This window comes from Saccostrea cucullata, unplaced genomic scaffold, assembly GCF_032062105.1.
Source record: "Saccostrea cucullata isolate Sc308-1 unplaced genomic scaffold, CSIRO_AGI_Scuc_v1 ctg5250, whole genome shotgun sequence".
NCBI lineage: Eukaryota > Metazoa > Mollusca > Bivalvia > Ostreida > Ostreidae > Saccostrea > Saccostrea cuccullata.
The window spans coordinates 27648-39711 of NW_026929456.1; the positions used below are offsets into that span (position 1 = coordinate 27648).

The 12064-nt window shown below is 33.1% G+C and overlaps 3 protein-coding genes across 3 annotated transcripts; 1 reads left to right on the top strand and 2 right to left on the bottom strand.

Moving 5' to 3' along the window:
• Positions 1-975: 975 nt before the first annotated feature.
• Positions 976-3378, bottom strand: LOC134280910 (zinc finger HIT domain-containing protein 3-like). Its single transcript, XM_062763366.1, has 5 exons — positions 3271-3378; positions 2984-3015; positions 2393-2449; positions 2015-2104; positions 976-1712 (listed from the first exon to the last, which is right to left on the bottom strand). Exons 1-5 carry the CDS (start codon positions 3375-3377, stop codon positions 1522-1524), a joined length of 477 nt encoding a protein of 158 aa, XP_062619350.1. The 5' UTR covers position 3378; the 3' UTR covers positions 976-1521.
• Positions 3379-3707: 329 nt separating this feature from the next.
• Positions 3708-7019, top strand: LOC134280911 (F-box and leucine-rich repeat protein 13-like). Its single transcript, XM_062763367.1, has 6 exons — positions 3708-3897; positions 4082-4237; positions 4844-5019; positions 5367-5482; positions 5658-5874; positions 6097-7019. Exons 1-6 carry the CDS (start codon positions 3879-3881, stop codon positions 6433-6435), a joined length of 1023 nt encoding a protein of 340 aa, XP_062619351.1. The 5' UTR covers positions 3708-3878; the 3' UTR covers positions 6436-7019.
• A 63-nt stretch (positions 7020-7082) lies between these two features.
• On the bottom strand, positions 7083-9480 carry LOC134280912 (peptidyl-tRNA hydrolase 2, mitochondrial-like). The gene is made up of 5 exons (XM_062763368.1): positions 9253-9480; positions 8143-8235; positions 7791-7912; positions 7471-7583; positions 7083-7209 (listed from the first exon to the last, which is right to left on the bottom strand). Exons 1-5 carry the CDS (start codon positions 9394-9396, stop codon positions 7160-7162), a joined length of 522 nt encoding a protein of 173 aa, XP_062619352.1. The 5' UTR covers positions 9397-9480; the 3' UTR covers positions 7083-7159.
• Positions 9481-12064: the final 2584 nt, after the last annotated feature.

The window sequence follows — 12064 nt, forward strand, 5'->3', positions numbered from 1 at the left end:
TGTAGAGACTGGACAACCGGTTTATTTCTCCTTGGTGCATGATATAGTAGCCAGAGTTCTGTTTAGAGTCGTGTCCAGCAGTAACATTGACTTACTTATAGAGGAATGTGACTCGGATCTCTTGTTAGACTGTATTGTAGTTTACGGATACCAAGAGTTCAAGAAACAACAACGTGAAAATTTTGCAAAAAGATTACGACAAATTGAGCTAGAAGAGGAAAGACCAGATATCAAACACCACGTATTTTTAAAAGAGAAAGACTTTGCTAGAGTCTTTGAGAGAGCAAGTGAAATAAACGCTGAGAAATAATGCAGTGCATGTACTAATTTTATTCTTAAATGAATATTTGCAACATGCTTTGTTCTTGATTTCACAACTGTAAACATTGAATTGTTATTTGAGGAATGAAGCTTACATGTATTTTAATCAAAAAATAGGTTAAAATAAGCTTCATTGAATCTTTATAATTTGATTTCAGTGTAAACAATAAGAACTGTTTTCCTCCAAAGATGGCTTCAAATTGAGCATATTTTTTTTTAAAAAAGTAACGTCAAGCAGAGTAATACGTTTTTGATATTACTTATTGTGATGCAGGCAACTTATATTATACAATATAAAATAAATCTTTTGTCCAATCAAATGACGTGTTAAACTCAAACTAAATTATTAAAGAACAGTCTCACAAACTGACCTTCGTTTTTTTAACATATTCTTAGATTTGTTAATGTTGAAACTGAGATTTTATTCAGTTTATAACAGACTTGAAAGTCATGTTGTTTAGACCATTGGAGGGGTGATACTGGAATATATGAGGTCCTTGAAAAAGTGGGTATTTGACAAGGCATAAATTATTTTGTTCAAAACCATGCAATATACAGTAAGTCAAGTATCAAATCATCTGATAATTTGTTCAAGTTAATCAACAGCTTGAGAGCTTGATATCCTGAATAAATGAGAAGAAAGAAAACATAAGATATTAAAAACTGGTTTATAACACCTGTTGCTGAATTTTTTTTCTTAAAACAGAAGACTTCAATCTAATTTCAATCTGACTGATTCATGTTTAAATGCTGCACTTGATAATGACAATATTAAGAATCAGACTGTTGTTGAGGAAAAACCATGTCACAAAGTATACAATATCTTCAAAGTAACTCTGACAAAAAAATTATGTTTATTAGCACCAGTACATATTGTACATGGATCAACTGATCTAGTCCCTAACTCAAGATCACAATAACAGCTCAATCTGAAAACTGTATGTGCCATGGCTACAATAATCTGTGCACACTTTGTATAATTTTCTAACAAACGCCAGAAGTCAAAGTTTAAAAAGAGATTTTCACCAAGAAACATATTAGAATAAAAGAAATGTATCTCCTCTGAAATATTAAGAAACAATTTGTAAGCATGCCAAAAAGCAGGTCGGGAAAATTATTATTGTTTCCAGAAAGTGTGACTGAGATAAAATTATAATGATTTAAAAGAAAATCTGTCTATCCATTTCTATTTTGAACACATCAGTCTTCAGGTGATTTGGTCTGACAGTTATTGTCCATGACTTTCAGGCAGTGGTCAGCAAACTCCAGAAATATAGGTTCCTTCATCACCCTGTCCATGTCCTGTGAGGGGGAAGGGGTGGCCACCAGGTCTGTCATGAGGGACCGCAGGTGGGGGTTCTCCAAGGACAATAGTAGGTCAGGATTCTCTCCTGGACAAGTACAAAATAGAATCAGTTTATCATGAGGTCATATTTTTTTGTGTGGATATCTAATGTTTTGTCCAAAGAAAGTGAGACAACATTTGCATGTAATTACTTTGAGATTCCTTTGTAAATTAATCAAATTCCTACTTGAAGAATGAAAATGTGAAAGTGAATCCCAACATGGTGAAATGGATATCTACACAATATAAAAGTCCAAGTAATTTGAACTTTAATACAGTTCTATTAGTTAATGTTAAATATTCTTTATTTTATTTTGGGAAAAAAAGTTAACAGATTGTAATCTTTACTTAGACATTGAAGTGTCTCGGGTGATACTCTGTCTTCTGTCTCCTCAAGGTCAAGGTCAGGTATCTTCTGAGGAACTCCTTCTGATTCAGCTGGAAATCATACAGATTACCGAATACAGTGAAACACACCTTTAACAAAGTGCCAGGGACCGACAATTTTGCTTCGTTATAAGCCTGATTCTTATGATATCTGTTAATTGTTCGATATATTTTAATGTCAAGTGGACTATAAATCACTATAAGTGTCAATTCATTATAAGCAAGTTTTCTTTAATTGTGTTTTACTGTAAAATGTCTGTGAATTATCAGCTCTTATATCTTATATTTTTTTTCCTGCGATGTTAAATGTAACAGTAAATCACTTTTGAACATGCATACCTGGGACTCCTGCTTCTTTGTTTTGTGATTGGGTTAACAATGGCTTGCAAACACTTTCTGAAAAGGGAAATATTTGGTTTGTAAAGTTTGCATTTTCACTAAGAAAACAAAATTGTACTATATATATTCATTATGCATGTTAATTAAAGCAAAGTTCTAATGCAACTGTTTTGTAAAATGCATATTGATTTGATTATCTGATGCACTGATGTTTGAGATGGTAAAATAAGCATTTACGAGAATGGAAGCTTTTCATTGTGAAAATCATAACAAGCTTTTAATTGTGAAAATCATAACAGAGCAACACAAAAACATAATAATCCATGAACTAATTCATTTAACATAATTCGACAAAATAATAGTAAACATGCATCAAACAAAATGCATCAACTGCATTAAAATGGTTAAACTATCTTCTAATATGGTATTTGCTTATGTTTCACTTGTAAAACCCAGTTTGTGACCATTACTCCAGGCACATTACTGTTAAAGATTGTTTTTAAGTTGTCATACTTTTACTTCACATCTACGTATGCGTAATGAGACAATTAGGCAAAACAGAAATCCTAAATTAATCTTGTTAGAGCTTACCTTTGTGTAACTTGTAGCAGCTGACAGAACAACTACAATGAATAACCAGTATTTTGCAATAATTATATCAGAAAAATTAAAAAATTTGTAGCTTCATATTACATGTAAAAATATATTAAATATATAAGTCTTAAAAATGCATTCCACTGATTTGCATCTGCAGTTCAACTTCATTGAAGAGATTAATTTACATACTCCAAGTACAATATCCATCTGTTAAAACCGTGATTTGAAATAAACACTGATAAGCAGACATTGAGAAAATGTTAAGAATTCAGTCTACTTACTATTTGATGATACATTTTGGACATTTGTATTTTGATACATTAGCTTGACAGACTTCACACTGATATTTTTCTTGACCCTCCATGTTATTGTTTTTGGGGGATATCATGCTACTTTCGATTTGAGGATGTCAAAAATTTAGGTAACTTGTACATAAAAGACACAAATTGTTAAAAAAAACCTAATATTTCCTTTCTTTGTTTCGTTGTTGTAAAAACAAATACTGCTTTTTTAATATAGTATTTACTACATATACCTATTCACTGCATCTAGAACGGATCACAACTATCACATGTACAGTATTTTACGTTATCGACACATTTAAGGAACGATCTTTTTTATTGTACTTTCGTTTTCACAATAACGCCATGATAACTTACAGTACTTATTCCTTAAAATACTAGTTACTGAGTAGGGACTGCGTTGCCTTTCTGTGAGAGGAAAATTAATGTTAGACTGATCACTTCCTCAATTTTAAGTGATGACATGATCTGTAATTCTACACAGCACTGTTTTATGAACGCCGTACCTACGTTTCCTACGGTTGTGCAATCACCCATTTCAAGTGTTGATTATATTTCATGCCTAGTAGTTTAGTTTGATCTGAACTATGAAAAGTAGAGGAAGAGGTAAGATATCGATGATAAATTAACTTATTGTCTTTTAAAAATTCTGTACACATCTAATTATATGAGGAATAAACTCTAAGATTTTACTTTGAAACCACTTAACCCTAGTACAATGAAATAGATATATGTATGATCAAGTGTGTATATCGTTCCAGATTGCAAAAGTCTTCATTGTGAATTTCAGGAATTAGAAATACTATTAGAATGGGTACAGATAAGAAAACCGTCACCTCAGAAATGGAGGAAAAGAAACTTGAGAAAGATGACCGTCTCTCCAAACGCCTGTGTTACATCCTCAGATATGGTGCCTTAAAAGAGGGGCTCAAATTGTATCATGGAGGTGAATGATTTTTAAAAAGATATTGTTTTATTGTCGATCATTGGTAAACATTTTAAGGGACTCCGACCCTCAGCCAGGAAGGACAACTCTTTAATTTATAATTTAATTCAAAAAGTCTTTAAATGAAGCTTGAAAATTAAATCTTTTCATGCAACAATTGTCATTATATGCCTCTCAATGTGCTTCAAGGTTCTTTGAACTTCTCAGAAAGGTCTAATTAAAAGTAGAAATTTTTATTCCGTAAAAGCATTATTAGATACCAATGTTTATTAACATGATATGAAATTAGAAATGATTTATGAAGCTTTGCAAAGAACCTTGAAGCACTTTGAGAGGCATATAATGACAATTGTTGCATGAAAAGATTTAATTTTCAAGCTTCATTTTAAGACTTTTTGAATTAAATTATAAATTAAAGAGTTGTCCTTCCTGGCTGAGGGTCGGCGTCCCTTAAAGATGTGTTTATCATTAGTTACATTGTACAGTGTAGATAAAACACAGTATTTTGAATCAATTTAAAATCAATTATTGAAAATTTTAGAATGAAAGTTATGTATGATTGTGTAATCTTTTTTCACTTTTTCTAATAAATGATCTTATTTGCAGATTTTGTGGAGCTAGACCAGCTTCTGGAATTAGAGTTAATGAGACACAACTCAAAAGAAGAAGTGATTCACGAAGTGGATATCTCTCTTTCTCACAGGAATGCAAAGAGATTCGAACGAAAGGAAGAGAACGGAAAGATCTACGTCAGAGCCTGCTTCTGTAGGAACTTTGAGGAGGTACCCAGCCTTGAAGATAATTTTGTCATTTCAAAGAACTAATATACTTTTGATTTCAGAAAGGTCTATAGGATTCGGTTTAGTAATCAAAATCAAATTTGGAATTTTTTGCTCATTTTTGTTTTTGATGAGCATATCTACAAACTTTCATTTTTTCATCTAAATCTCTAATAATATCAGTTGAACATGATCCTGCTGTGCATAAACTTTCTAAAGGATTATAATTTTATTAAAATCTATCATTTCGTGTTCGAAGTCATGCTTTTCAGTTTAGGCTTGATGCCAAACCTTACATTCTTTACAGATTACAACATGATTTTTTTTTTATAATGAATCAATTTTTCCAGAACCCCTGCCATGAAGGGTCCAGAGTGCCTAGGCTAACAGAATCCTGTGTACAATACATATGTACTAATCTAAATGATTATGACCTTGAAGACTTTCCTGATGAGCACCTAGTAAGGTATGTCTTCTTACGTCATATTAAAAACATCAACATTTTCTCCGTCCTAGCTTTATGTTTTGTTTAGCAAGATGTAGATTGCTTATTCCATTGTGTACAAATTGGTGTTTTCTTAAATTGTTGTATAATAACTTGCACCACATGTAATTTTCTCCATTGCAAACCTCCATTGCAGTAAGATGATTCAGAAGATGAAGAAACAGAGTAAGTTAAACAGTGCTGCATTGCGACAACTCCTTGTTCCCGTGCTGGAACATCTAGATTTGTCCGGAGTCTACGTTACCGAGAGCACACTGAGGCTGGTGTGGAGGAACTGTCCAAATCTCCGCGTTCTCAGTCTGAAGGATTGTGGGTATTTAATGACAGACAGTGTCATGGAGCAGCTAGTCAAGGTAATATATTTTGAGGAAATTTTTTCAATGGGGATATCAATAACTTGTCTACCAGAGACTATCACTGTTATAACTGTAGCTTAATTCTGCATTACCTTACATGTACTATTATACAATGACGATACACTTGCAAATCAGAAAACTTGAAATGTTTATCAGATTATTTCTTTCACCTGGTAAATTATGCTGGCTTGTTATTCATCAGAATTTCTTACTTTGTAGAAACTACCTCATCTGGAGTCATTAAGCCTGTGCGCCTGTAAACACTTAACAGATAGAGCAGCCAAGGCTCTGTGTAAACATGCCAAAAACCTCAGGGAGCTGAATCTTAGCTGGATCTCTACGATCTCAGAGGCCGCTATCATAGATCTCATGACAAACTGTCCACAACTCGTGTTCCTAGATATTTACGATCACAATATATCAAAGGACGGGAGGAGTATAATAGCTGATATAGCCAGACAGCGTAAAATGAAAATAGTGTTGAAAGGTTTGACAGACCTTGAGATTGCCCCTGAGAATCCTTGCTCCCTGCTGCCTAACTTTGGAAAAGTGTGGTAAAATGTGATCAGGTGCTGCTATAATTACATGTATTGTTATCCCTGTGTTACACTGTGATAGATTGACAAGTTTTTCATTTGATAATTGGATTTTCATTTTTATTTTATGAAAAATGTGATATTATAGTTCTAGAAAATTTTTGGAAAACTTGCTGTTATAAATAATTTCCACTTATGACATTATGATTTTATGTGCCCATAGAATCTGTGATATTTAGCTCACTTTGCTAACAGTGATGTATTATCAAGAATTAAATATACATGTACAAGTATTTTTTTACTGTTTTGTCATGGAAACATTTCATAATTAAACAGCATACATATAAATTGGCAGTTTTTTAAGAATCTAATTTTGTTTCTTTTTAAATTTCTTTTTTGTTCATGTATTTCACAATTTTTCTATTATAATAGGTGGAATATGCATGAAAATGTCAAAATGGATTTAAACCTACATGTATACATATGTATAATGCTCAGTGAGTCGGGATTGTTGTATTATTGGAGTCAACCTATTAATACATACATGTTGTGTATACATGTATATATTTAATATACACATAATTGTTCCTTTTACTCATATTAATTAATAAGTAATCTAGTATTATTTTTGCAATGAAATGCATTAAATAGTAAAAAATAATACAAGAATAAAATAATTGATTTATTATCTTAAATTTATTTTCAACAATAACAATAAACATAAAATAATGTTTTAGATGGCAGAATCAGCAAAGCTTTAAATGACCTGTGACTTCATTTACCAAGTTCTCAGGTCCTGAAAATAAAAAAAAAAAAACATATTTATGATAAAGCAAAAATACTCGAAAATGTCTTGAATGAAATGTAAGTCCTTGAATGTAAACTGTAAAAATAAGCAATTTGGCATCCTAAAATATGTATGTTTTTTGTCATTTTCAGTTTATTTATAGAAGAATACAAGAATGTGCCTGATTTACTCTTGCATGCTTTATATGTATTTTAGTCATTCATATTGCATTTATAAAGTCATGCCTGGTCCCAATCCTGACACACTTACCCGGTCCCACACCTAACACAGTTTTGGACCCTGGAGCAATCTGTGTTCTACCGGCATCTTGTATAAGACTGGCATTTAGTCCTAGGGACCTTGCCTTCTTAGCTAAATCTAGACTGAAAAAGACAATTATGAAGTCAGGTTCAATGAAGTTTTGTTAACATGAATGATTCAATAGTGAACCAACACACTGAAATTCATTTCATTACAAAATGTGTTTTTTCATCCTTAGTCTACCTTATTTTAACATTGATGCATGTAGTTTGATATTTATTTTTGAACCCTTCTTTGTTTAACAATGATTAAATAGGTTTAGTAATTACAGCATTTTCTCTGAGTCGGCCTTGACCACGACCTTGGGTTGACCTGTCATTTTCCATTTGTTGAATAGTTCTGGTTTATTTCTAGCCACAAATTCTGAGGCGTGGACTGCAGCGTGACAACACTAAAATAATGTTTTACAATATACATGTAACTATATATTTGCAATCATCATCAGATGAAAAACAGACATACCTATTCCCTACTGAGTCATGAGAAGTTGATGACTCGTTTTATTACTCAGGGAGTATAAAACTAGCCATCAACTTATCAATAGAGAGTAAGACATACCAAGACTGCTTGTACAAGTATCTCAAAATTAACGTGATTAAGATGACTACATTAAAGACTTACTTGTGCTGCTGCTTTCCCTTTTCCCATCTTGAGGTCCTGTCTTACAACCAATACCAGCTTATACTCTCCATTGTCTGACAACTTCAGAGCATTCTGAAATCAAAACATTGCCATTTTACTCTTATGCTGGAATGAAGAATTTTCCAGTGGAAGAACTTAGAAGTGTTTCTACTTAATGATTGTAAAACCAAATCACTTGATAATGTGGCTTAAAAGAAGAAATAATATTAATGAAATGGCATTGCACTTACTGGAATTTTGCTAAATATTTTAAATGTCAGAAAATGCAGCATTCCAATATTCTTCATTTGATATTATTTAAATTCTTTTTGGCATTATAATTAATACATATACACATTGTTTGTCTCAATTCAATATACTAGTATATACATTGCAATGTACATAGTATGCCACAATAGACTGCAGACAATGAGACCTCTGGCAGAAATATTTGTAGAGGGAACCTGATTTATGTGTAATTTAATAAGGAGTACACGGCGGGTGTGACCGGTCGGCAGGGGATGCTCACTCCTCCATGGCACCTGACTCCCCCTCTATTTTGGAGGTCCGAGTTTGCTTCGACCCTATATTGAAATGCTTAATGGACTTTTGAGCTCAAATACTGTTCATTATCTCCACATATTAATTCTAAGTATTCTCTTTAAAGAAGTGGACAGGGTAGGTGAAGTCTGTGCACTTCTCGACAGAGAATAATTTCTCAATTACTCTGTCTTATATGCTCTTATGTCAATACACAGGCACCTGAATTTTTATCAATCAGTCGCTTAATTAGCCAAATATCGAAAAATTCTACCCTCTATATATATAAATATATGTATTTATATATAGAGGGGGTAGAATTTTTCGATATTTGGCTTAATTAGCGACTTATTGATAAAAATTCAGGTGCCTGTGGTCAATATGATAATAATTTAAGCCAGAGACATATAAAACTATGTCTCTGTTTAAGCCAATATGTTTTAATATTATGTCAATACGATAATAATTTAAGCCAATATGTTCTAATTAGTGATCATTCTGTCTTCATTGAAATGATTAAAGAAAATAATTTAAGTTACTGATAACGACATGGACCTAAAAAATATTTACATCTGTGAGGTCGACATCTGTATTCTTCACACCGGTGGCCGGGTACGGGATTCTTTTGAGAGACCTTCCCCTGATGAACCACCCCAGGGCAAACCCAATACCGACTCCGATCGACACAGCCACGCCCACATCTTTACGGTCCATTATGTGTGGACATACCACACTGTACACAGAAAATCTTAATGGACCCGAGTTTCCTCAGTTGTTTATATTTTCACACGTGGGAACTGATTAACTTGTGCCTAAATTATTCGACAATTATTCTACGTGAACACCCCGTCACGGTAAGTCAGTGTATTCGGTAAGTATACGTGAACGAAAAGTCGAAGATTCAGGTCCAGTCCGCGACTGATCTGTAATTTGAATAATAAACAAGAGGCCCATGGGCCACATCGCTCACCTGAGAAGCTTTGACCATTCTGTTCTTTACCAGATTTCACCATATAATGCATCCCCACCCTACCCCACTGATCATAATTTAGACATTTTGAAATTTACACTACCCCATGATCCTTCCATGGGCACATATGTTTTAGCTTTTTTGGCTTGCCCTGAAAGATCTCAAAGATTTTTCCTATATTCTATGTAAAACTTTGATTCCCTATAATGGCCCCGCCCTTCCCCCAGAGGTCATGGTTGTACAATTTAGAATTTACACTACCCCAGAATGCTTCCACATAAGCTTCACTTTTTCTCGCCCAGTGGTACTTGAGAAGAAAATTTTCAAAGATTTTTCCTTTTTTTTATTAAAATTTGATTCCCCTGTGGCCCGTGGGTTAAATTTATTAATGATTCATATACTCGTGGTTTACTTTTCACCCCGGCCGTTCAAAATTTATTTTCCATTTTTCCTTAAAATCATTAAAAAGGTTACCCCATTTGGGAAAACTCCATCCGGGAAAATTTTTGAAACAAAAAAATTAAAATCCAGGAAACTCATTTTTACTTCGCCAAAAGGGTTGGGTTTTTGAAAATTTTTTAAATTTCTGGGAAAACCCTTTGGGGGGTTTTTCCCCTTGGGCCCGCCTTCCCCGTCATAAATTTAATTTTTACTACACCAAAGGTCTTCCATTGTTCCCGTTTTCCCGCCATTTTTTAAGATTTAAAAATCTTTTCTTTAATTCTGGTTAACATTATTCCCCAGGCTTTGGGGGTAGATCGCCCTTGATCACATTTTCCCCCTTCCCACATAAATTTTGTTTAAAAATGGAGTGGTTTTTAGGGGAAAATTTTCCCCACAAATTTTTGTCTTTTTTATTACTCCCCCCCGAAGATAAGTTTAATAAACCCAAAATTTTAAACCCCTTTCCTTTAAATTTTAAAATTGATTGGACGGTGGTCGGAAGAAGTCGGAAAAAGGGGAAAATTTTCCCCCCGAGCCAAAACAAAAGCGGGAGGACCGACAAGAAATTGTTTATAACCACAGGTCGGGGTCAGATGGTAAGGACAGGCACAAAGAACTTCTTTTTACTCTTTTAATAATTCCTCCTAAATAAAATTAATGATTTTTTTTTAAAAAAATCCCCTTTTCCTTTAAAAAAATTTTGTCCCCCTTTCCTGCCCCCCTTGGTCATTCTTTTTTCCTTCCCTTTTTTAACCGACTTTTATTTAAAGCTTTTAACGAAATTAAACCCCCCCACTTTTTGCGATAGTATGGTTAAAAACCCCGCTGGCTTTTGGTTTACTTTTTGTTTTCAATTTTTTCGTTTTTAAATTTTTTTTTTTATAACCCCCTTTAATTCCTTCCCCTGAGTATAGACCCTCTCCATAAAACAAAGGCCCTTTCCAAATCCATAAACTCAAATGGGCCCTTTTACGGGCCTTTTCCCCGGGTTTCCCTTCTAGGGTAGCACCCCCCAACTCAACCCGCCATTCCTATATGATGGAAATAAGAAAATCCGTGTAATTTTAAATAATGGACCACATTTATAAAAACAGTTTGTTAAAAGTTTGTGAAGTCATTGTATCAAATGTTACAATTTTATTTTAACGAACTGATACTTGTTTTTGTTTTCCAATTTTTAAAATTTTTTTTAAAATTTAAACATTGGACTACCCTCTGGTTGAAACAAACAATAGAATAATGGATTTAGGTTTTATTAATTAAAAGGATTGTTCCCCCAAAAATAAGTTATCATTTTCATGTTTTTGTATGTTCCAAAAGCTTTTAATTAAAACCAAATTTTAAACAGGGGGTGAAACATCTTTAAATTTTAAAATTAAATTTATAATTTCAATAGGGTTTCCAAATAAATGTTTAAACCCCACTAACACCAACGTTTTCCAAAATTTCAAGTTCGCACCAACACCTCTGTTTAAACCCCGTAACATAACCCGGCGAAGTGAAATTTTTAAACCTTTTGATCTGGTTTATTGAACCTTATTGGGGCCAATAAAGGGACAAAGACGTAAAGGCATTTTCCCCAAGGTTTTATAAAACGGTTAACAGGGCGTTATTTGTATGGGGCAAAGACGGGGCGATTCAAAATAAATTTTGGAGTTTTAAAATTGGGAAAAAATAAATTTTTGTTTAAACCCCCCTCCCCCCTTTTGCCTTAAAACCAGGTGGGAATAAGGTTTTTAAAATTTGGGGTGTATTTAGAAAAGGGCCTCCCATAATTTGGGGAATTAGTAAAACCACTGTCTCCCAAGTTTAATCTAAACTTTTCTCTTTTTAAACCTTTTTATTATTTAAAATTTGTTGTAAATAGAATCAAAATAATATTCATATGATTTAAATCTTAAATTTTTTGATTTTTAAACGATTTTAATTAAGTCAACAATTTAATTATTTTCACCGGCTTTAATTTAA